At 41.8% G+C, this 25,582-nt stretch overlaps 1 protein-coding gene across 3 annotated transcripts in view; it reads left to right on the plus strand.

The window, feature by feature from the left end:
- The window catches only part of LOC106603642 (cell adhesion molecule 1), a 551,827-nt gene that overhangs the window by 364,291 nt on the left and 161,954 nt on the right, over positions 1–25,582 (plus strand). For all 3 annotated transcript variants that reach the window (XM_014197549.3, XM_014197550.3, XM_014197551.3), the window contains exon 2: positions 9,486–9,503. In XM_014197549.3, coding sequence (XP_014053024.2) covers positions 9,486–9,503 — 18 coding nt within the window. The remainder of the gene's footprint in view (positions 1–9,485; positions 9,504–25,582) is intronic.

The following is a 25,582-nucleotide window of genomic DNA, read 5'->3' on the forward strand; positions in this document are numbered from 1 at the left end:
CCCCCCTTACATTTCTTTATTTGTTATTGAGTCGTAATTCAATTCCTTTTATAAAATTCCTTGCATTGTTTACAATAATAATGTCTCTGTTCTGTCCAGTGTTGTACAGTAATGTCTGTCCTTGGTCTCTGGAAAATGTATTATTCATGTTTGTGGGGCCGTGGTTCCATATGTTGGTCATTGTTCAGAATCAGTGAAATATTGAACCACGTAAGTATTGAATGTTGAATGTTTTACATGTTTTTATGCTAACTGAATGACATCTTAAGCACTCCTTGTAAAAAGGCGTTTGAGTTGCTTAAACACGTTTTTTTTTTACCTTCACACTATAGCCAGTTTGGTAACACTTTCTATGATTCACTAATGTACATTTACATTTACGTCATTTAGCAGACGCTCTTATCCAGAGCGACTTACAAATTGGTGCATTCACCTTATGATATCCAGTGGAACAACCACTTTACAATAGTACATCTATATATTTTTGGGGGGTGTGAAACCCCATCTCTCCTTAAAGAGATGGGGTTTCAGGTGTCTCCGTAAGGTGGTGATTGACTCCGCTGTCCTGGCGTCGTCAGGGAGCTTGTTCCACCATTGGGGTGCCAGACCTGCGCCGCTTCCTGTGTAAGGCAGGGTCGTACTCTGCGAATGTTGTAGAGCATGAACCTACAGGATCGGGTCACCGCCTTGGTGTTAGCTGAGAACGACAGGGTGTTGTCCAGGGTCACGCCAAGGCTCTTAGCACTCTGGGAGGAGGACACAATGGAGTTGTCAACCGTGATGGCGAGATCATGGAACGGGCAGTCCTTCCCCGGGAGGAAGAGCAGCTCAGTCTTGCCGAGGTTCAGCTTGAGGTAGTGATCCGTCATCCACACTGATATGTCTGCCAGACATGCAGAGATGCGATTCGCCACCTGGTTATCAGAAGGGAGAAAGGAGAAGATTAATTGTGTGTCGTCTGCTTAGCAATGATAGGAGAGACCATGTGAGGATATGACAGAGCCAAGTGACTTGGTGTATAGCGAGAATAGGAGAGGGCCTAGAACTGAGCCCTGGGGGACACCAGTGGTGAGAGCACACGGTGCGGAGACAGATTCTTGCCACGCCACCTGGTAGGAGCGACCTGTCAGGTAGGACGCAATCCAAGAGTGAGCCGCGCCAGAGATGCCCAACTCGGAGAGGGTGGAGAGGAGGATCTGATGGTTCACAGTATCAAAGGCAGCAGATAGGTCTAGAAGGATGAGAGCAGAGGAGAGAGAGTTACCTTTAGCAGTGCGGAGAGCCTCCGTGACACAGAGAAGAGCGGTCTCAGTTGAATGGCCAGTCTTGAAACCTGACTGCTTTGGATGTAGAGGCTAATGTTCTATGAATGCATTTCAGATACATAAAAATTGGTTTTCCCAACATTGGGCATTGTGTTGTCAAACACAAAAGGAATTATGCTGTGTCATGACAGCTTACAGCCCCTTGTATGAGCCTTTTAAAAGACTGTAGCCTAAATGGATTCATTTAGGTAGCCTAGGTAGCGTAGTGGTTAGAGCGTTGGGCTAGTAACCAAAATGTTGCTGGATCAAATCCCTGAGCTGACAAGGTAAAAATATGTATTTCTGCCCCTGAACAAGGCAGTTAACCCACTGTTCCTAGGCTGTCATTGTAAATAAGAATTTGTTCTTAACTGATTTGCCTAGTTAAATAAAGGTTAAATAAAAAAATAAAAATCATAAGTATAACTATGCACAAGTAGACTATTATTGATCCTAATAAGTGCAGTAGGGCATCCATAATGTAGAAAGTGGTTCATAGAAAGTGATCCTGAAAACGAAACTCATCAAATGGATTTGTTTGTTTATTGTTCTCAAAAGTTGGGGTGGTGATGGCAGACCAATAAATCAACCTAAGGGCCTCTTCTAACTATGAGATATTGCCTAGAGATTTAGAAAAAAATACCCTCAGCTAGACCTTTTACTGTAATGTGAACTTGCAAACTTGTCAGGACTTGACCGCTACCACCGGAGGTCGCGCACGACACTTGCCCGGCAGTTCCCCCCCCCCCCAAGCAGGGCAGTGTAAATAGAATTGTCTCGTTGAGCTCAACACTCCTACAGTAAAACATGGTAATAGCAATACAGAGCCCTGTGTGGAATAGCCCAGCGTGCCCCAAAACAGAACATCTGTGACCAGTGATAAGATAAAGTTTCTGGACAAATCACAGACAACATATGGTGGAGGGAAATTAGGATAGGGACACTGACTGTCAGTGCTACAATAAAATACGAGTTGAGATGTTATTGTGCCCTGATTTTGGTGTAGGGCTGTAGGTAGGTAATACACAAGTGATAGTATCAGGGCCGTAGGTCACACTTAACATGGGCAATGGCCTTTTATAAACTGGGTGGTTTGAGCTAAGAATGCTGATTGGCTGAAAGTCATGGTATATCAGACCTTATACAACAGGTATGACAAAAAATATATTTTTACTGTTTTAATTACATTGGTAACCAGTTTATAATAGCAATAAGGCACCTCAGGGGTTTATGGTAGAAGGCCAACATACCACGGCTATTGGCTGTATCCAGGCACTCCGCTTTGTGTCTTGCCTAAGAACAGCCCTTAGCTGTGGTATATTGGCCATATATCACACACACACCCTTGTGCCTTTTTGCTTAAATATAACACAGCAACTACTAATGGAATAATGATATAACCTTAAAACAGATGAGTTACTTTGCAGATATGTACAGTAGCGTCTACCACTTTTGCGCACGTTTTTGTCTACATGGACAACATTTTTGCTGCAGTAGTGAGTAGTTGGACCAATATAACTACCTGTGCCCTGGAATAATGTCTTGTAATGTAACTTGTTCCATTTATAGTGACTCTTACGCAGAAATGGTTACATAAATTCACATGCAAATAACAAACTTCACATGTGTTTATGGTCCTTACATTACTTATGTAGCCAGTACGTATGCTATGTATAACCTCTACGTGGCCTATTTTATTCTAGATAGTGCAGAATGAGTTGGCTTAGTGGAGAGAGGTACACTCAGAGATGAGTGAGGGACTTTGTGTTTGCAGTTAGGAGTATGACCAGGGTCATGGTTTTTCATGACTCTCCCCACTTATGGTATTTCAGTGCATATTAACCTTTGATCAATAAAGAGACGTCACACACGATCAGCACAGTGCATCACAATGCCAAGTAACAACAGACCGTATCTGTGCCTTCGGAAACTCACACAAAATACACTGCTCAAAAAAATAAAGGGAACACTTAAACAACACAATGTAACTCCAAGTCAATCACACTTCTGTGAAATCAAACTGTCCACTTAGGAAGCAACACTGATTGACAATAAATTTCACATGCTGTTGTGCAAATGGAATAGACAACAGGTGGAAATTATAGGCAATTAGCAAGACACCCCCAATAAAGGAGTGGTTCTGCAGGTGGGCACCACAGACCACTTCTCAGTTCCTATGCTTCCTGGCTGATGTTTTGGTCACTTTTGAATGCTGGCGGTGCTTTCACTAGTGGTAGCATGAGATGGAGTCTACAACCCACACAAGTGGCTCAGGTAGTGCAGCTCATCCAGGATGGCACATCAATGCGAGCTGTGGCAAGAAGGTTTGCTGTGTCTGTCAGCGTAGTGTCCAGAGCATGGAGGCGCTACCAGGATACATGCCAGTACATCAGGAGACGTGGAGGAGGCCATAGGAGGGCAACAACCCAGCAGCAGGACCGCTACCTCCGCCTTTGTGCAAGGAGGAGCAGGAGAAGTACTGCCAGAGCCCTGCAAAATGACCTCCAGCAGGCCACAAATGTGCATGTGTCTGCTCAAACGGTCAGAAACAGACTCCATGAGGGTGGTATGAGGGCCCGACGTCCACAGGTGGGGGTTGTGCTTACAGCCCAACACCGTGCAGGACGTTTGGCATTTGCCAGAGAACACCAAGATTGGCAAATTCGCCACTGGCGCCCTGTGCTCTTCACAGATGAAAGCAGGTTCACACTGAGCACGTGACAGACGTGACAGAGTCTGGAGACGCCGTGGAGAACGTTCTGCTGCCTGCAACATCCTCCAGCATGACCGGTTTGGTGGTGGGTCAGTCATGGTGTGGGTGGCATTTCTTTGGGGGGCCGCACAGCCTTCCATGTGCTCGCCAGAGGTAGCCTGACTGCCATTAGGTACCGAGATGAGATCCTCAGACCCCTTGTGAGACCATATGCTGGTGCGGTTGGCCCTGGGTTCCTCCTAATGCAAGACAATGCTAGACCTCATGTGGCTGGAGTGTGTCAGCAGTTCCTGCAAGAGGAAGGCATTGATGCTATGGACTGGCCCGCCCGTTCCCCAGACCTGAATCCAATTGAGCACATCTGGGACATCATGTCTCGCTCCATCCACCAACGCCACGTTGCACCACAGACTGTCCAGGAGTTGGCGGATGCTTTAGTCCAGGTCTGGGAGGAGATCCCTCAGGAGACCATCCGCCACCTCATCAGGAGCATGCCCAGGCATTGTAGGGAGGTCATACAGGCACGTGGAGGCCACACAAACTACTGAGCCTTATTTTGACTTGTTTTAAGGACATTACATCAAAGTTGGATCAGCCTGTAGTGTGGTTTTCCACTTTAATTTTGAGTGTGACTCCAAATCCAGACCTCCATGGGTTGATAAATTGGATTTCCATTGATTATTTTTGTGTGATTTTGTTGTGAGCACATTCAACTATGTAAAGAAAAAAGTATTTAATAAGATTATTTCTTTCATTCAGATCTAGGATGTGTTGTTTAAGTGTTCCCTTTATTTTTTTGAGCAGTATATATAAAAATCGCTAACTCCTACTCTGTGTCTGCTCTGCAGTGCGTAGAGTTTTTTCCCCCTCCTGAAACACTAAGAAACCTACATTAGTTCAAGGTTTTATATTTTTCCCATTTGTTGACGTCACCCATGATTGTGGCGCTGACCTCGCCTTTGTCTCCCAGGTCACACTGGGACACGGTGGGGGAATTTTCCCATCAACAGCAGCTTATCGATGTGACAGCGTGAGCGTCTAATCGTGGTGCCGCAGACAGCTCAGTCCCTCTCCTTACTGACTCAAGCTCTGAGCGTGGATGAGCGAGCCAAGCCTTCCAGTGTAGGCGAGAGAGAGAGAGAGAAAGATGTCGGGTTCATAGATTTCATAGAGCTCCACTGTGTCACAGTTCAACGGCAGCTGTCGTCTCATCCCCCCACCCCTCCTATGTGTGTTTGTGTGAGTAAGTGATGATTCAGACATGTAGATCTCTTTCTTGCAGTGTGTCACTCACATACACACAATCACAGTGACACACACGCACAATACAGTATGGTCTCAATCGCAAGAGGAAGGCTCTCATGGTAATGTAGTCACAATTGGGTCACTGGGGCTTTGAAAACAAAACACATTGTCACATTGTTGTCTGGAATAAGTTCAAATCCATTTTCATTCAGGCTTTGATTCACTGCGGCGGCTTGTAAGGGAGACAATGGGAGAGTGGTATTGATAATTACTTTTTAATGTGGCACACTCATCATGTCCAATTTCATGGCCCTCTAGCTGCATATTTCCGATTTAATCACGGCATAATGCAGTTATACTGCACCTTTTGAAATGGGTGGAGGAGGACCCATCCACAGCCACCTTTCCCTTAATAAAATGTCTTATCTGTGCCATTCAGACCTGGGTGAAAATAGTTTGGCTATTGTTTTCTTTCAAATATGTTGTATGCACTTGATTTAGGGCTGGCACTTTTGGGACTACTACATGAAAGGTTGACAAGGTTAGAGGTATGGAGTGTGGTGGTATGGTTCCTCTGATAAGGACTTAGATCAGTGGAGGAAAGGGTTTTAAGAAATAATGTTAATGTGGAGAGTTCAGCAGAGGGATCATGCTGTCAGAAGCTCCTTGACTTGATAGGATGTTGCTGACCGTAGCAGATTGCCATGTATAGATTATTAACCTAGGTCTCCATATTCCACATGCAATAAGGTCTGTATTTGATATTGAGGCTTTGAATATGAAAGTTGTCATTTTTGCTACTGCAATACAGTTTAAAAAAAAATAACATTTTTTTATTTAACCTTTATTTAACTAGGCAAGTCAGTTAAGAACAAATTCTTATTTACAATGACGGCCTACCAAAAGACAAAAGGCCTCCTGCGGAGCTGGGGGCCAGGGATTAAAAGGTTTAAAAAAATAATACAATATAAATATAGGACAAAACACACATCACAACAGAGAGAGACAACACTACCGTAATTTCCAGACTATAAGCGCACCTGAATATAAGCCGCACCCACTGAATTAAAAAATATATATTATTTTGAACATAAATAAGCCGCACATGTCTATAAGCCACAGGTGCCTACCGGTACATTGAAACAAATTAACTTTACACAGGCTTTAACGAAACACGGCTTGTAACAAAAATAAATAGGTTTTAACGAAACACGGCTTGTAACAAAAAATAAAAAATTAGCAGTAAGCTTTAGTTGTCTTTTTGCACTGAGTCAATTCCTCACGCTGCTGTTTCCAACGTCTTATCATCGACTCATTAAGACCAAGCACCCGTGCAGCAGCTCAATTTCCTTTTCCAACAGCCAGATCAATCGCCTTCAACTTGAAAGCTGCATCATATGCATTTCTCCGTGTCTTTGCCATGATGAGGGTGACAAAATGACTACTGTAATCAGAATGATGGGAAGTTTGAGAGCGCTCGATTTAATCTAAACAGTAAACTAAAAAGTTGTTTGACCTTAACCCGTTCGGCAATTTCATTGGTCTAATGAAAGCTTCATGCCGCCAAAAAACTGAGCACGTCACAGAATGTGTTTTTTTAAAGATTTTTTTTTTTTTAAAGCGGGCAAAATCCATATATTAGCTGCGTCATTGTTTAAGCCGCGAGGTTCAAAGTGTGGGAAAAAAGTTGCGGCTTATAGTCCGGAATTTACGGTACATAAAGAGAGACCTAAGACAACAACAACAACAGCAAAACATGACAACACAGCATGGTAGCAACACAACATGACAACAACATGGTAGCAACACAACAACATGGTAGAAAGTTTTTTTTGCAGGTCTCTCACTCACAGAAATGTGTGTTTTTGTATGTGTCTTGCATGGGGATGTGCATGGGTATGCATGTGCGAGAGAGAATGCCAGCCTGTCTTTGAGCTGGTTTTCGTTGCCATTTTGTGAAGTGAATTGTTCTTGCGGGCCGTAGAGGTGAATCTAAAGAGAGGCATCAGTCCTTCATTAATGCAGCCCAGGCTGGCTGACCCCTGGTTAATGTTCCTATCATTTCTAGAGGAGAGAGCAGCTACCTTTAATTTGAAATGACTCATGTTTAATGCATCTCTCTGGTATAGCATTTAACCTCACCTCTGGGGTTGGATGGTTGCATACCGGTGACACGGCCATGCCGGGCAAGAGGGGAAGTGGGGTTGGCAGTTACGTGGGTTAGCCAGGCAGGCCCCTCAAGACCGGTGGAGTTGAAATGGCCATGCAGAGTTATTCTGACCGGTCTGGCATTTACTTAACATGGCGAGCCCCTTCCCCCTGACCTGTCACCTGGGTGGCCCAGGTCCCCCTTGGCTCTCTGAACCACTTAGTAGCCTGGCCCATGACTGGAATCTTTAAGGAGGAGAGACGCGGTGGTGCTGGGGTTTTGGATGCACCCGTGTGTGTGTGTGTGTGTGTGTGTGTGTGTGTGTGTGTGTGTGTGTGTGTGTGTGTGTGTGTGTGTGTGTGTGTGTGTGTGTGTGTGTGTGTGTGTGTGTGTGTGTGTGTGTGTGTGTGTGTGTGTGTGTGTGTGTGTGTGTGTGTGTGCATTGATGGCTTTTAGCTTACTAACCAGTGGTGTATTTGTGTGTGTGTGTGTGTGTGTGTGTGTGTGTGTGCATTGATGGCTTTTAGCTTACTAACCAGTGGTGGGAAAAGTACCCAATCGTCATACTTGAGTAAAAGTAAAGATGCCTTAATAGAAAATGACTCAAAGTTGAAAGCCACACAGTGAAATTCTACTTGAGTAAAAGTCTAAAAGTATTTGATTTTAAAATATAAGTATCAAAGTAAAAATATGAATCATTTAAAATTCCTAATGAACAAACAAAGCATGTGTGCTATGAGTAAGCCAGATCAGAGGCAATAGGGTTGACCAGGGGCGTTTTCTTGATAAGTACGTGAATGTGATCATTTTCCTGTCCTGCTAACCATTCAAAATGTAGAGTACTTTTAGGTGTCAGAGAAATGTATGGAGTAAAAAGCACATTATTTTCTTTAGGAATGTAGTGAAGTTAAAGTAAAAGTTGTCAAAATTATAAATAGTAAAGTACAGATACCCCAAAAAATGACTTAAGTAGTACTTTAAAGTATTTTTACTTAAGTACTTTACACCACTGCTACTAACAGCAAAGTGAGTAAGAAATATTTATGGTTGATTCATGTCTATGTATCAATGTTGATGCATTAATCGATTACTGTGCTCTTGGAGTCCTGGAGGGCTTTGGTATAGTCAACCTGCTGATGATCGCAACACTCTTCATTTCTATGTGTATAATCAGGCTACTTTTGCTGAGTACTACGCTACACTCTTAGAAAAAACGTGCTATCTAGGGCCAAAAAGGTTTTTTTGGCTGTCCCAATAGGAGAACCCTTTGAAGAACCCTTTTTGGTTCTAGGTAGAACCCTTTTGGTTTCAGGTAGAACTCTTTTGGGTTCCATGTAGAACCCTTTCCACAGAGGGTTCTACATGGAGAATTGCATTAGTATGTCACCGTGATGGAAATTTGGCAAATGTTGAAGGAATATGGGTTGTCTAATCAGAACTAGCCTCAGAGCAGAATCCTGACACTCGGCTGGCGTAGAGTGGTTTTTAAGGATTTAACTGGTGCCAGGTGAATTGCATTATGGATTCATTATGGGTGAAGATGATCATTTTCGCGATGGCAGAAACCACAGATGGATAATCTGGGACCTAAGATCTTTGAAATGGTGTCATTTGCTTTTGCTGTCATATAAAAATTGAATTGAACCACCAATAAGCTTGTGCTTGCTATTTAGACCAATTCTGAGATGTTCAATATTAAGATATGTTTATTATGCTGTGATTATGTCACTGGCTATGTTGGTATTGAATATAACTTATAACTGAACAGTGAAATCCTTTGCTGGTGACTTGACTGAATTGAAAATGCCCGGTGTGCTATTGAATCTATGAAACCATTCACTCTTTTCCCTGAGAAGAAATCGAGTACCCTAGAAATCCTCTTTCCCTGCCTTCTTAAAATCAAATCAAATATAAGTTTATTAGTCGTGTACACAGATAAGCAGATGAGAAAGCAGGTGCAGCAAAATGTTAGCTTCATGCTATGCTAGAGACTTTTCAAAGCTGTTAATCTGTGGAGAATGGAGCTAATCGCTAATACAAATGCTTCTCTCTTCTTCTCCTTCCCTTGACACAGGAGCTGCTCAGTACCCAGGTAAACCCCCTACCTCTTCCTCTCTTCTCATTTACTTCTTTCTCTTACTTGTCTAGTACCCTTCTCTTCTTCGTTTTTACTGAATGGTCGCCTCACAGCGTCTCTGTGTGCTGCATATTAACTAATAATGGTTTCGCCATATCAATATTATTTTCTCTAACTTATTTTTTCTCTTTCTTTCGGCTCTGCTTTCGTACGTCTACCGCCACCGCTGCATAGCTGCTGATAGACTATCTGTTGCTTCTGTACCTGCTTTTTTTTCTTCTTCACTTATTTTCTTCCTCATCTCTCTCTTGTTCTGGATACCTTTTGCTCGCTATAGCTGGTCTAGGGTCAGTTTTGTTGAGTACTGCATAATGAATGATGGAAAACTTTGGGGCAGGGAGAGCTGATCTGAAACCAGATGATATGAGCAAAAGGTAACTAGACTCTAGAGCTTCAGCTTGTCACGTTCTCTTTTTCTTCTCAGTGTTTTGTGTTAGTGTTTTAGATGTTGATGGTCTGTGGTATGTGAAATTGTTTGCATTGTCGATAAAATGTATTTTGAGATTTTGATACTCCTTAGCAAAACCTCAGAGCTTATTTTAAGAATGCCACTTCATTCATACTTAGACACTGTGAAATGGATGGCATGTCTGGACATGCCTGATTTAAAAATAACAGCCTTCTCTCATTTGCTTGCTAACAAGGGCTGTTTTAATCTAAGCCGTCACCAATTATCACCCGAATTGGCCACTCAAACACTTAAGTATGTGTTTCTCCATGGCGCCATGGCAAACTGGGCTGAATTCATGGGGTGGAACTAAAATAAGTGAAACAAGCTACAAAGTAAGGTGTCTTTTTTGTCTTGAACTTTGTCTTTCATACAGTCAGCCACAATTAAATAGTGCTTTAGCAGATAGCATACAGTCACTACTCTCTCACCAACTATAGCACAACTCTAGTCCTGGAGTGTGTACATCTTTATTCCATCCCAGCTCTAAATTGAACGCTTAGTTAATTTGCTGAATCAGGTTTGTTGGTGCTGGAGTGGAACCAAAAAGCCTGCACACTCTGTGGCTCGTATCCGAACCAGACCATTAACTTTTAGCCCGTTAGCCAAACGTACTGTAGACCAGGTTGAGGACAGTCAGACGTTGAAACTAGACTGCTTGACAACGGTCCTCACTGCGGCACAGGCGACACTCGTTCTGGGGTCTGGACCTAGCATACCCCCTGGTGAAGGGAGTTTTGAGCCTCGGCTCAGCAAACTGTCTGTGCCCTTCCTCTCTGTGTCTCCTTCTCCAATGTTTATCCCCTGATCTCACATCCAACTGTCCTGTCTAAAAGAATCAATGAATATGAAAGAAGTTCGGGACTCCGAAATAATTAAAAAGAAAAAGGATAGCATTCAACCCAGGATGTTCTCATACGAGGGATCTACCTCTGAGCCATTTCAGGAGCTAGTTTGCGGTTTCGGACCTAAAGTTCAATAGTATGATCGGGATCAACTCCAGTCCATTTTAAGTTGTGAATTTGAATTCAATTCTTCAGCTGACGTTATGGGCATTTTCTCAATTTGTGATTGGAATTCTATTTCATTTCCTGAATGGACCATCAACAGAGTCTGTTGCAGGTACTGAGGAGTAAATACATTCTCCAGACACTTGATTAGAATAAATACTTAGTAATGCAACACTGCGCCCAGTAAAACCACCACCTCCATTATACATTAATATTTAAATCTGAGACCTTTGTGTTTCAGTCTAAATCAGTCTAGAACAATTGTTTAGACTGATCCTGTTTTAGTATAACTGACTGGAATTTGATTTAGGTTAGGTAAGGAACTGTCCTTTGAAAACGACCCAATCTAACAAAAAAGAGCAAAAAGTTATTTGATAGGATGACAGGATGAATCACAATAATAAATAATAATTGCTTGCCAAAAATGTAATTTTTGTAATGCCAATCCTGGTTATAGGTAACAATCCTTTGTGTGAACTGCCAACATTATTATGCATATTATTTGTTAATTGTGGAAATAAACTAAGATATGCTAGATTTTTTTAATATACACTACAGTTCAAAAGTTTGGGGTCACTTAGAAATGTCCTTGTTTTTGAAAGAAAAGCAAAAGAAATGGTCCATTAAAATAACATCAAATTGATCAGAAATACAGTGTAGACAATGTTAATGTTGTAAATTACTATTGTAGCTGGAAACGGCTTTTTTTTTTTTCATGGAATATATACATAGGCCCATTATCAGCAACCATCACTCCTGTGTTCCAATGGCACGTTGTGTTAGATAATCCAAGTTTATCATTTTAAAAGGCTAATTGATCATTAGAAAACCCTTTTGCAATTATGTTAGCACAGCTGAGAACTGTTGTTCTGGTAAAAGAAGCAATAAAACTGGCCTTTAGACTAGTTGAGTATCTGGAGCATCAGCATTTGTGGGTTCGATTACAAGCACAAAATGTCCAGAAACAAATCAAATCAAATGTATTTATATAGCCCTTCTTACATCAGCTGATATCTCAAAGTGCTGTACAGAAACCCAGCCTAAAACCCCAAACAGCAAGCAATACAGGTGTAGAAGCACGTCAGTCTATTCTACAAAGACCACGTCAGTCTATTCTTGTTTTGAGAAATGAAGGCTATTCCATGCGAGAAATTGCCAAGAAACTGAAGATCTCATACAACGCTGTGGGTTTGTGACCTTAGGCGACGTTGTTGCCGGTGATGTCTGGTGAGGACATGCCTTCAATCCAGCCTCTCTCAGCTTATTGCAGACAGTCTGAGCACTGATGGAGGGATTGTGCGTTCCTAGTGTAACTCGGGCAGTTGTTGTTGCCATCCTGTACCTGTCCCGCCGGTGTGATGTTTGGATATACTGATCCTGTGCAGGTGTTGTGACACGTGGTCTGCCACTGAGAGGACGATCAGCTGTCAGTCCTGTCTCCCTGTAGCGCTGTCTTAGGTGTCTCACAGTACGGACATTGCAATTTATTGCCCTGGCCACATCTGCAGTCCTCATGCATGTTCATTAATTATTTATGGTTAATTGAACAAGCATGGGGAACAATGTTTAAACCCTTTATATTGAAGATCTGTGAAATTATTTGGATTTTTATTAATTATCTTTGAAAGACAGGGTCCTGAAAAAGGGACATTTCTTTTTTTGCTGAATTTATATGGTGGAGGCTCAATCAAGCTAGTTGTCTTGACAACTTTATGTCATTCTCGCTGGCACCAAAAGTTTAAAAAGTGTTGATAGGGGACAGATTTTTATATTTTTTTATTATTTAATCTTCATTTAACAAGGCAAGTCAGTTAACCTGTTAGGGCTAGGGGGCAGTATTGACACAGCCGGATAAAAAACGTACCCGATTTAATCTGGTTACTACTCCTGCCCAGTAACTAGAATATGCATATAATTATTGGCTTTGGATAGAAAACACCCTAAAGTTTCTAAAACTGTTTGAATGGTGTCTGTGAGTATAACAGAACTCAAATGGCATGCCAAAACCTGAGAAGATTCCATGCAGGAAGTGGCCTGTCTGACAAGGTGTGTTTTATCTTGGCTCTTTTTATTGAAGATCTTTGCAATAACGTGACACTTCCTACGGCTCCCATAGGCTCTCAGAGCCCAGGAAAAAGCTGAAGGATACGAGGCAGGCTCTGGCTGAAATGCTTTATCGCTTTTGGCAAGTGGCCGCTCAGAGTACTATGGGCTTAGGCGCGTGCCCGAGTCGACCGAATGCTTTCTTTTCTTTTGTCTGTTTACCTAAACGCAGATTCCCGGTCGGAATATTATCGCTTTTTTATGAGAAAAATGGCATAAAAATTGATTTTAAACAGCGGTTGACATGCTTCGAAGTACGGTAATGGAATATTTAGAAATCTTTTGTCACGAATTGCGCCATGCTCGTAACCCTTATTTACCCTTTCGGATAGTGTCTTGAACGCACGAACAAAACGCCGCTGTTTGGATATAACGATGGATTATTTTGGACCAAACCAACATTTGTTATTGAAGTAGAAGTCCTGGGAGTGCATTCTGACGAAGACAGCAAAGGTAATAACATTTTTCTTATAGTAAATCTGACTTTGATGAGTGCTAAACTTGCTGGGTGTCTAAATAGCTAGCCCTGTGATGCCGGGCTATCTACTGAGAATATTGCAAAATGTGCTTTCACCGAAAAGCAATTTTAAAATCGGACATATCGAGTGCATAGAGGAGTTCTGTATCTATAATTCTTAAAATAATTGTTATGCTTTTTGTGAACGTTTATCGTGAGTAATTTAGTAAATTCACCGACAGTGTTCGGTCGGAATGCTAGTCACATGCTAGTCACATGCTAATGTAAAAAGCTGGTTTTTGATATAAATATGAACTTGATTGAACATAATATGTTAGAGGAAAAACAAAAGAAATGGAAAAACTTATTCAAGAAAGATCAAGCGTAATATATTATAGAAAATAAAGCAAACAGGATGCGATATGGGGAAAAAATACACCCATTTTTTTCCAGTCTTCAATATAAAAATGCTACCAAAAATAATTTACTGAAACTTGTTACAAATGACGGGGTCACCCATGATTCACCAAACAATATTTGGAAAGAGGAAGCAAAGTACTTTAAGCATATGTATTTGTTAGTCTCCTCCATCTCCACTAACCAAAGTTAATTACAAGGATTTTCTTTCTATTAATAATGTAATATGAACAGCTGTACTGAAAGGCTCATGTGAAGGCCAAATTACAGAGGAGGAACTTCTTGATGCAATTAAAGCCTGTGAAAACTCCAGGTCTGGATGGCATACCAGTTGTGGTATATCAAACCTTTTTTGATGTACTCAGAGGACCATTATTATTATGTTTTAACCACTCAAATTAAAATGGTAGATTAACAGATATTCAACAAGAAGCTCCTGATTTCATTATTACTGTAGCAGGACCAAAGTGGTAAATATCAAAGATCCAGTCCATTTAAAAAATTGGAGGCACCTTACCAGTGTTGTGATGCAAAACTTCTAGCAAAGTGCATAGCGCTTAGAATGAAAAAGGTATTGTCTAATATTATTCATTTTAATCAGACAGTTTCTTTTACAAGTACTGGAAACAATAGAACACTATTAAAAATTGGGGAAACCAGGCCTGGTATTCATAGCTGACTTTAAAAAGGCTTTTGATAAAGTATGACTGGAATTTATATATAAATGCCTGGAATATTTAAATTTTGGAGAATCTCTTATGCAATGGGTCAAAGTTATGTATAGTAACCCTAGGTGTAAATAATGGCTACTTCTTAGAGCTTTTTAATCTGTCAAGAGGAGTAAAACAAGGTTGTCCACTATCGGCGTATATATTTATTATGGCCATCGAAATATTAGCTATTAAAATCAGATCCAACAATAATATTAAAGGCCTATAAATCCAGGGCTTAAAAACAAAGGTGTCATTGTACACTAATGATTCATGTTTTCTTTTTGATCCGCGGTTTGGATCCCTCCGCAGCCTTGTGGATGATCTGGATACTTTTTCTAGCCTCTGGATTGCAACTGAATTATAAGTGTACTTACTATATTGCGTATTGTATCACAAAAAAATACAACTTTTAAATTACTGTGTAGTTTACCAATAAAATGGTCTGATGGTGAAGTGGACATACTTGGTATTCATATCCCGAAAGAAAGAAATTACAACCAACTAATTGCAGCATTAACGCAAAAAATGGAAGAGGCAAGTGGAAAGGGGAGAAAGTAAGGAACTTGAGTCGCCCCTGCATTAAAGACCAAAATTGGCTAAAGGAAATTGTGATAAATAAAAAAGTTTACCAGTTTCATTTAAGGACCAAAAAATGACAGCTGTGCCATATAGATAGTTGGGAAGAGATGTTCAATGTACCGATTCCATGGCACATGGTTTATGAACTGATACAAAATATTGCTGGATTGAAAACGTATAATTTTTCAATTTCAATTATTATACAACATTTTTGCAACCAATAGAATGTTATATATATGGGGGATAGAACCTTCCCAGCTCTGCATATTTTTCTGCGAAGAGACAGAATCATTAGATAATTTGTTTTGGTTAATGTCCATATGTAGCTTATTTTTGGCCGCAGGTTCAGGAATGGCTGAAGAATTGCAACATTTACCTGGAGCTAACTCTGCAAATTGCACTGCTGGGTGATTTAAAAAGTCATAGTCAATCGATTAATAATATAATAATACTCTTAGCAAAAAGGTTTATCTTTAATTTACAATATGTAGAATGTATGAGAATAGAAAGGTTCAGAACTTTTGTGAAACATCACAGCACAGTTGAAAAATATATGGCAAATATAAATCAAAACTGGATGGTGTTCAGAGATGTATAGGAGGGGTTGAGTGAAGCTAACTATTGTAAACTATACTGTTTCTGTAAAATGTATATAGGGAAAGGGGGATACCTAGTCAGTTGTACAACTGAATGTCTTCAACTGAAATGTGTCTTCCACATTTAACCCAACCCCTCTGAATCAGAGAGGTACAGGGGGCTGCCTTAATCGACATCCACGTCCTAAGAGTTGTTGTCCGATAGTTTACTCCAATTAGGAGAGGGGTGGTAGGGTTAGGGGAAAATAACAAAAGGAAAATATCTTAAATATACAATACCAGTCAAAAGTTTGTACACACCTACTCGTTCCAGGGTTATTCTTTATTTTTACTATTTTCTGCATTGTAGAATAATAGTGAAGACATCAAAACTATGAAATAACACATATAGTACTGAGCAGCAGGTTTCTGAATACTTTATTTTGTATTCATGTACAAGGTGGCTGTGGAGAGACAGCCAGGTGCTAGAGCCACATAGTGCATACACTTAAGTGTGCACTCTCTCACACACACACACTAACACACACCGCTAACCAAGAGGAGAAACGGTGAGTGTGGAGGAGAGGAGGGGGGAAGAGGGATGCTGATAGCCTGTGTTCTGCTGCAGTGCCCTCTACCTCTCCACCTCTCTCTTTCTCTCTAAGTCTGTATCTCCCTCTTGTTCTCTCTCACCATCTCTCTCTTTCTCCTCCTTCAGACTGTCTGCAGGGTCTCAACCAGTTTTTGTTTATCTGGCTGGGAGTGGAGGAGATGAGCCCACTCTATCCCTCCTATCTCTCTCCTTCCCTGCCTCTCTCCCTCTCTTCTTCCCTCCCTCCCTCTCCTGCCTCTCTCCCCCTCTATCCCTCCCTGTCTCTCTCTCTCTCTCCCTCCCTCTCTCTCCCTCCCTCTCTCTCCCTGCCTCTCTCTCTCTCCCTGCCTCTCTCTCTCTCCCTGCCTCTCTCTCCCTGCCTCTCTCTCTCCCTGCCTCTCTCTCCCTGCCTTTCTCCCTCTCTCTCCCTCCCTACCTCCCTCCCTCTCTCCTCCCTGAAAGAGATTTCCAAATGAGCGAGCATAATGGCAGGCCCTCTGGTTATAGCACCACTGCCTCTGATGCATTAATCTCTGGGCTGCCACCCCCTCCCCTCCCACACATAGTCCCACACACACACACACACACACACACACACACACACACACACACACACACCACACACACACACACACACACACACACACACACACACACACCCACACCCACACACACACACACACACAAAGTAGTACAGATAGACACTCACACCATGCTGGTGCACATACACAAATCCCTTCACACAGAGTCACAGTAAATGCACACATAATCATGCATTAATCACATGCATGATCATCAACATAAATCACATGCATGCAAGCAGCTACAAACACACACACACACTTAATGACACTAAAAGCACATGCACACACACATCGTCCCATCACTCCACTGATTTGGATGGTTTTCTGTTCTCCTCTCCATCCATCCATCCATCCATCCACGGACAGCTCCCACGTTACCTCTATTTTACTGGTCATTAGCACCACACAGGCCTCCACCTCCTTTACTTCTCTTCTCCCTCCTTCATTGAAAGGCACTGCAAATATCTCCCCACTGTCTCCTCTCAGAGTGGAGAGGGGGATGATGATGAGGGAGGAAGGGAATAATAGCACAGAATAGCCTTTGAAGGATTTTCTCTGTTTTTTTTCTCCTACAAAGCGTTGATGCAGAGGTCAGTTTATAAACACTGTCTCCTAATCTGCATAAAAACGCCATGCTATTGTTGCTAATTAGCCACTACAAAAGCTTCTTCGAACTTTTCTTTGGGACGAGTAATCACAACTTAAGCTTTAGGCCCTTTTTGTATTGGAATATGCTTTATGATTATGCGTGACATTGGTTCACTATTAACATAATAAGTAGTACAGAATTGTCCAGCTGTGTTTTTTTGTTGTTGTTCTTTTTAGTTATTTTTATTCATATACCTCTGGAGACATTTTTAAAAAAAAGACCTTTGAATGAGGTAGCTATCTCAAATACTAAAACATCCTCGCTATTTAAGAAACCATGAACGTTTCTGAGGAAAATTAAACCACTTGACGTCGTTCAATGATTCAACATCATCCCTATCAAACCTTTGATCTTATTACTGTGCGATAAAATATCTCTAAAACGTCCTTTTTACTCCCTTTAATAAGATTTGTTTAATCTTAAAAGCAGGCCATTTCTAAAAGGCTTAAATCAAGCTTAATATATTTTATATTCTTGAGCAGCAGGGTACTTTTAGCCTGGTCCCAGATCTGTGTGTGCTGTAGAATCAACTATGGTTTGGCATGACAATGGCCGTAGAAGTTGGCATGACAGCCCAAACAGATTGGGACATGGGTAGGGTTATTTGCATTAAGGCAGTGTAATGTATATGAATTTGATGCGTTTTTACAGACAGTGACTAGTTAGTTGGTTAGGGATTTTGGCAGGGCTGCATCACTGTGCATTTCGGGTTGAGAACAGGGTCTCCCACAGATGGAGTGGTCAATGGCCACCCAAACCTATCCAGTCCACAGCAGAATTGGGTTGTGAAAAATCAAAGTGAGAGAAAAGAAGTGCCTCTTGTTTTTTGAGAGAACACCAGCAAAACACACACACAGAATGCTAGCGGATGAGAGTCAAATCAGCTGGGGTGCTTACATACACCCTGTCAAACACGTTCTCAGTGAGATATGACTATTTGACCTACAAATTCACCATGTCAAAATACAGCATTGTTTGTTTGTTGTAAATTGTCTCTTTAGCCGTAGTGTGATACATAAGATAAGCGTAAGCAGAAGCTACAGTCCTAGTTAATTGCTGGGAAAATAGACCCTTCAAAACTAATCTGACATAACTGGATAGGTATAACGAATACAGTGGCAACCTTGCTTTCACCCAACCAATTAGATCAGTGATCATCTCAAGGTAGAACCTGCCTTGTGCATATCAACAGGGTCAAGTGCTCTACAAACACTCCGATAACATTCCAATAACAGTCTAGCAACATTACCTAGTTATTGCCGGTTAGCTTTAGCAGGGTACAGCTCACCAAGGGGTGTGGCACAGTAAGAGCCTGTCACTGCTCACTGCCTGTTTAATAGCCTGCTGTGTGCTAGCTAGCTCAAGAGCCCCTTCCATATGCAAACCCACTGGTCAATAGTTAATGCTAATTTGACACTGGTGCTATTTTCACTGACTGAACGTGCTGAGTGTGTACTGGGGGTCTACCGGGCCCTGGCTGCCGGACACTCTACGCTCCCCTCTAAATAGAGGACAGGGCCAGTGAGGGCCTGGTGACCTTTCCAACCCAGTGGTGCGCTGCAGCCTTCAGCCAGCTGTCTATGACATGCTGCGCAGGTGGTCTTCTCCCAACTGCTGGTGCGCTCTCTCTCTAATGTCAGAGCGAACGGCGAAATATACCACACACACTGGCGCATACATACATACACACACACACACACACACTCAAATGTGTGCTCCAACACACTCAGACAAGTGCAGTAGAGCTTACACACACAGGCACACACACAGTGTAGGCTAGTACAGATCATCCTCATCTGACAAGTTTAATCTAGGCCAGAATGATCAATGCTCTGTGCTAGCGCTTTTCAATTCCACTAATTAAATACAAAGATAATGTAACAGATCTGTTTGAACAAGTTATGCAAATGCAACGAAAGTCTTTGGCTACATGATGGCAAGCCTTGTTGATGACGCATTCACAGAAAGCAAATGCACATCAAAGTGGGCCTACAGCAAAGCTAATGTATGTTGCACATGCTAGTTTGGTCCTCTGTTTACAAGAGGACATTTGCTTAGAATTCATGTATTTTATTGTTCAATCAATTCATTGAAGCATAGATACAATAGCCATCCTCCAACTACTTGTCCCTACTTGTCCCCACACATGTCCCTATTCCCATTATGGATCTATTAGACCAGGGTTTCCCAAACTCGGTAGTGCCCCCCCGCCCCCCTCCTAAATGCACGTGTTGTTTTTTGCCCTAGCACTACACAGCTGATTCAAATGACTAACTCATCATCAAGCTTTGATTATTTGAATCAGCTGTGTAGGTGCTAGGGTCAAAAACCAAAATGCTCACTCAGTGGGGGACCCCAGGACCGAGTTTGGGAAACCCTGTATTAGACCATATCTATCTTGTTGTTTATCCCCTGCTTTCTGGTCAGCTGCATGCAGTGTTGAGTTGAAAGGCTTTTCCCCAAATCACTCTTGAGTGCTGCTGTATAGCTAGGTTTTTGCTAAAGGTTCATCCAATATGCACACATATCTCTCCCATTGAATTTGACAAGGTGGCTCCCCCTTGTGGCTCAGACACATGCACATCTATACATGTACAGTGCATTTGGAAAGTATTCAGACCCCTTGAATATTTCCACATTTTGTTGCGTTACAACCTTATTCTAAAATCAAGCAAATAAAATAAAATCCCTCAGCAATCTACACACGATACCCCATAATGACCAAGTGAAAACAGATTGAGAAATGTTTGCAAATTTATAAAAAAATAAAAACAGATACCTTATTTACATAAGTATTCAGACCTTTTGCTATGAGACTCGAAATTGAGCTCAGGTGCATCCTGTTTCCATTGATCATCCTTGATGTTTCTACAACTTGATTGGAGTCCACCGGTGGTAAATTCAATTGACTGGACATGATTTGGAAAGGCACACATCTGTCTATCTATATAAGGTCCCACAGTTGACAGTGCATGTCAGAGAAAAAAACCAAGCCACGAGGTCGAAGGAATTGTCCGTAGAGCTCTGAGACAGGTTTGTGTCAAGGCACAGATCTGGGGAAGGGTACCAAAAAATGTCTGCAGCATTGAAGGTCCCCAAGAAAACAGTGGCCTCCATCTGTACACCCGCACATTGACTCGGTACTGGTACCCCCTGTATATAGCTTCGTTATTGTTATTTTATTGTTTCTCTCTTTTTTTTTACTTTCGTTTATTTAGTAAATATTTTTCTTAACTGCATTGTTGGTTAAGGCCTTGTAAGTATGTATTTCACGGTAAGGTCTGTTGTATTCGGCGCATGTGACAAATAAAATTTGATTTGATCATTTTTAAATTGAAGTAGTTTGGAACCACCAAGACTGTTCCTAGAGCTGGCTGCCCAGCCAAACTGAGCAATCGGGGGAGAAGGGCCTTGGTCAGGGAGGTCACCAAGAACCTGATGGTCACTCTAACAGAGCTCTAGAGTTGCTCTGTGGAGATGGGAGAACCTTCCAGAAGGACAACCATCTCTGCAGCACTCCACCAATCAGGCCTTTATGGTAGAGTGGCAGACGGAAGCCACTCCTCAGTAAAAGACACATGACAGCCCGCTTGGAGTTTGCCAAAAGGCACCTAAAGTCTCTCAGACCATGAGAAACATGATTCTCATCTGGAGGAAACCTGGCACCATCCCTACGGTGAAGTATGGTGCTGGCAGCATCATGCTGTGGGGATGTTTTTCAGCGGCAGGGACTGGGAAACTAGTCAGGATCGAGGCAAAGATGAACGGAGCAAAGTACAGTGAGATCCTTGATGAAAACCTGCTCCAGGGTGCTCAGGACCTCAGACTGGGGCGAAGGTTCATCTTCCAAAAGGACAACGACCCTAAGCACACAGTCAAGACAACGCAGGAGTGGCTTCGGGACAAGTCTCTGAATGTCCTTGAGTGGCCCAGCCAGAGCCCGGACTTGAACCCGATTGAACATTTCTGGAGAGACCTGAACATAGCTGTGCAGCAACGCTCCCAGTCCAACCTGACAGAGCTTGAGAGGATCTGCAAAGAAGAATGGGATGAAGTCTCCAAATACAGCTGTGCCAAGCTTGTAGCGTCATGCCCAAGAAAACTCTAGGCTGTAATCGCTGTCAAAGGTGCTTCAACAAAGTACTGAGTAAAGGGTCTGAATATTTATGTAAATGTCATACCTAAAAACTTGTTTTTGCTTTGTCATTATGGGGTATTGTGTGTAGATTGATGAGGGGAAAAAAATATTTAATCCATTTTAGAATAAGACTGTAACCTAACAGAATGTGGAAAAAGTCAATGGGTCTGAATACTTTCCTAATGCACTGTATGTACAGTACCAGTCAGAAGTTTGGACACCTACTCATTCCAGGGTTTTTCAGAATTTTTACTATGTTCTACATTGTAGAATAATAGTGAAGACATCAAAATCATGCTTTGTTAAAAGTTAATTTGTGGAATTTCTTTCCTTCTTAATGCGTTTGAGGCAATCAGTTGTGTTGTGACAAGGTAGGGTTGGTTATACAGAAGACAGCCCTTTTTGGTAAAATACCAAGTCCATATTATGTCAAGAACAGCTGAAATAAGCAAAGAGAAATGACAATCCATCAGTACTTTAAGACATGAAGGTCAGTCAATCTGGAAAATTTCAAGAACTTTGAAAGTTTCTTGAAGTGCAGTCGCAAAAACCATCAAGCGCTATGATGAAACTGGCTCTCATGAGGACCGCCACAGGAAAGGAATACCCAGAGTTGCATCTAATGCAGAGGATAAGTTCATTAGAGTTACCAGCCTCAGAAATCGGCAATTAACTGCACCTCAGATTGCAGCTGACAGAGTTCAAGTAACAGACTCATCTCAACATCAACTGTTTAGAGGAGACTGCGTGAATCAGGCCTTCATTGTCGAATTGCTGCAAAGAAACCACTACTAATGGACACCAATACGAGGAAGAGCCTTGCTTGGGCCAAGAAACACAAGCAATGGACATTTGACCGGTGGAAATCTGTCCTTTGGTCTGATGAGTCCAAATTTGATATTTTTGGTTCCAACCGCCGTGTCTTTGTGAGTTGCAGAGTAGGTGAACGGGTGATCTCTGCATGTGTGGTTCCCACCGTGAAGCATGGATGTGTGATGGTGCTTTGCTGGTGACACTGTGATTTAGAATCCACGGAAAACTTAACCAGCATGGCTACCACAGCATTCTACAGCTATAAGCCATCCCATCTTATTTGCACTTAGTGGGACTATCAATGGTTTTGCAACAGGACAATTACCCAAAACACCTCCAGGCTGTGTAAGGGCTATTTGACCAAGAAGGAGAGTGATGGAGTGCTGCATCAGATGACCTGGCCTCCACAATCACCCAACCTCAACCCAATTGAGATGGTTTGGGATGAGTTGGACCGCAGAGTGAAGGAAAAGCAGCCAACAAGTGCTCAGCATATGTGGGAAGTCCTTCAAGACTGTTGGAAAAGCATTCCTCATGAAGCTTGTTGAGAGAATGTCAAGTGTGCAAAGCTGTCATCAAGGCAAAGGGTGGCTACTTTGAAGGATCTAAAATATGTAACACTTTTTAGGTTACTACATGATTCCATATATGTTATTTCATAGTTTTGATGTCTTCACTATTATTCTACAATGTGGAAAATAGTAAAAATAAAGAAAAACCCTTGAATGATTAGGTGGGTCCAAACTTTTGACTGGTACTGTATGTTGAGCTGTAGCTTGGTCCCAGCTGTAGGCGAGGCTATGTGATTTATCCAACTCTCTCTGCTGCATTTGTTCGTTGTTGTGCCAAACATGTATGTTAGTAGATGCACACAAGGATAGTTAGAGGAGTTGCCAAGGCACGTGCAGATCGAGACTATTTGATATTTTGAGAATGATTGATCAAAAAATCAGGGCACTTAAGGCATGTGACATGGTTTTTTGAGTTGTAGTTTTTGAATGCAGTTTCTGACATGAGATATTTAGTATTATCATAACTATTTGTGTTCCAGTGTTATCTCTTTTCGTTTGGTAACCACCTGCTGATATTCTCATAATTTGATTTGCTCATTTCATTTGATCTAATTACATTTCCTAAATAAGGAATCATAATAAGAGCCATTGCTACTATGATTTTATCAACAATATACCAGATTAGGCTAATGTAGCTGTTGGTAATGACTCGATAAGATTGACATTTTCTGGATGACATCTGTGCACGTTTGATGTTGTCGTTAATGAGCGCGTTCCCTCGTACGTATTCCCCCCTTACAACTCATGTTTTAGTGTTTGTTTACCAGTGGACGAACAATTAACCAAATGAACACCACCCAGGTTTTAAACTCCTAGCCCAACATAGTAGGAGACAAAATTTAGCAGCATCGCCACGGCGATACCCACTGTACTAGGTACCCACTGTACTAGTTTAGCATATTAGCATATCGTATAAGCCTATTAGCATATCATATGAGCCTAATATGTTAGCATTTATGAGCCTAGAATATTAGCATATCATTCGAGCCTATTATATTAGCATATTGGCCTAGTATGTTAGCATAGCATATTAGCATATATCCAATAACGGCCCTCCTTATTGAAAAGTAGGCTGAATTCACTTCTTACAAGTGGGGAGTGTGGCTTGTTCTCATATGGTACATCTGTTTTCAGGGCTGTTTGGGGTATCGGGGTATTGTTTGGCAGGCTTATTTTAAATCCTGTTTGTTAAGCTGTCTGTCCTTATCTGTCGACATTTGAGGAGGCGATTGCGTTCTTCCCCCTCCTCTTTAAATGACAGGGATGTTTAGAGGTGCATGACAACTGAGGCATGGAAATTTGCAGGTTTCCCCACCGCGAAAGTCACAGTCTATTCATGCTCCTCCTATTAACTCATCGGCTAGGGAACAATACATATACAGTTGAAGTCGGAAGTTTACATACACCTTAGCCAAATACATTTAAACTGTTTTTCACAATTCCTGACATTTAATCCTAGTAAAAATTCCCTGTCTTAGGTCGGTTAGGATCACCACTTTATTTTAAGAATGTGAAATGTCAGAATAATAGTAGAGAGAATTATTTATTTAAGCTTTTATTTCTTTCATCACATTCCCAGTGTGTTAGAAGTTTACATACACTCAATTAGTATTTAGTAACATTGCCGTTAACCTTTAAATTGTTTAACTTGGGTCAAACGTTTCAGGTAGCCTTCCATAAGCTTCCCACAATAAGTTGGGTGAATATTGACCCATTCCTTCTGACAGAGCTGGTGTAACAGAGTCAGGTTTGTAGGCCTCCTTGCTCGCACACGCTTTTTCAGTTCTGCCCACAAATTCTCTATAGGATTGAGGTCAGGGCTTTGTGATGGCCACTCCAATACCTTGACTTTGTTGTCCTTAAGCCATTTTGCCATAACTTTGGAAGTAGTCTTGGGGTCGTTGTCCATTTGGAAGACCCATTTGCGACCAAGCTTTAACTTCCTGACTGATGTCTTGAGATGTTGCTTCAATATATCCACATAATTTTCCTTCCTCATGATGCCATCTATTTTGTGAAGTACACCAGTCCCTCCTGCAGCAAAGCATCCCCACAACATGATGCTGCCACCCCCGTGCTTCACGGTTGGGATGGTGTCCTTTGGCTTGCAAGCCTTCCTCTTTTTCTTCCAAACATAACGATGCTCATTATGGCCAAACAGTTCTATTTTTGTTTCATCAGACCAGAGGACATTTCTCCAAAAAGTACGATCTTTGTCCCCATGTGCAGTTGCAAACCGTAGTCTGGCTTTTTGATGGCAGTTTTGGAGCAGTGGCTTCTTCCTTGCTGAGCGGCCTATCAGGTTATGTTGATATATGACTCGTTTTACTGTGGATATAGATACTTTTGTACTTGTTTCCTCCAGCATCTTCACAAGTTCCTTT

Source organism: Salmo salar, chromosome 04 (assembly GCF_965601325.2).
Source record: "Salmo salar chromosome 04, fSalSal1, whole genome shotgun sequence".
NCBI lineage: Eukaryota > Metazoa > Chordata > Actinopteri > Salmoniformes > Salmonidae > Salmo > Salmo salar.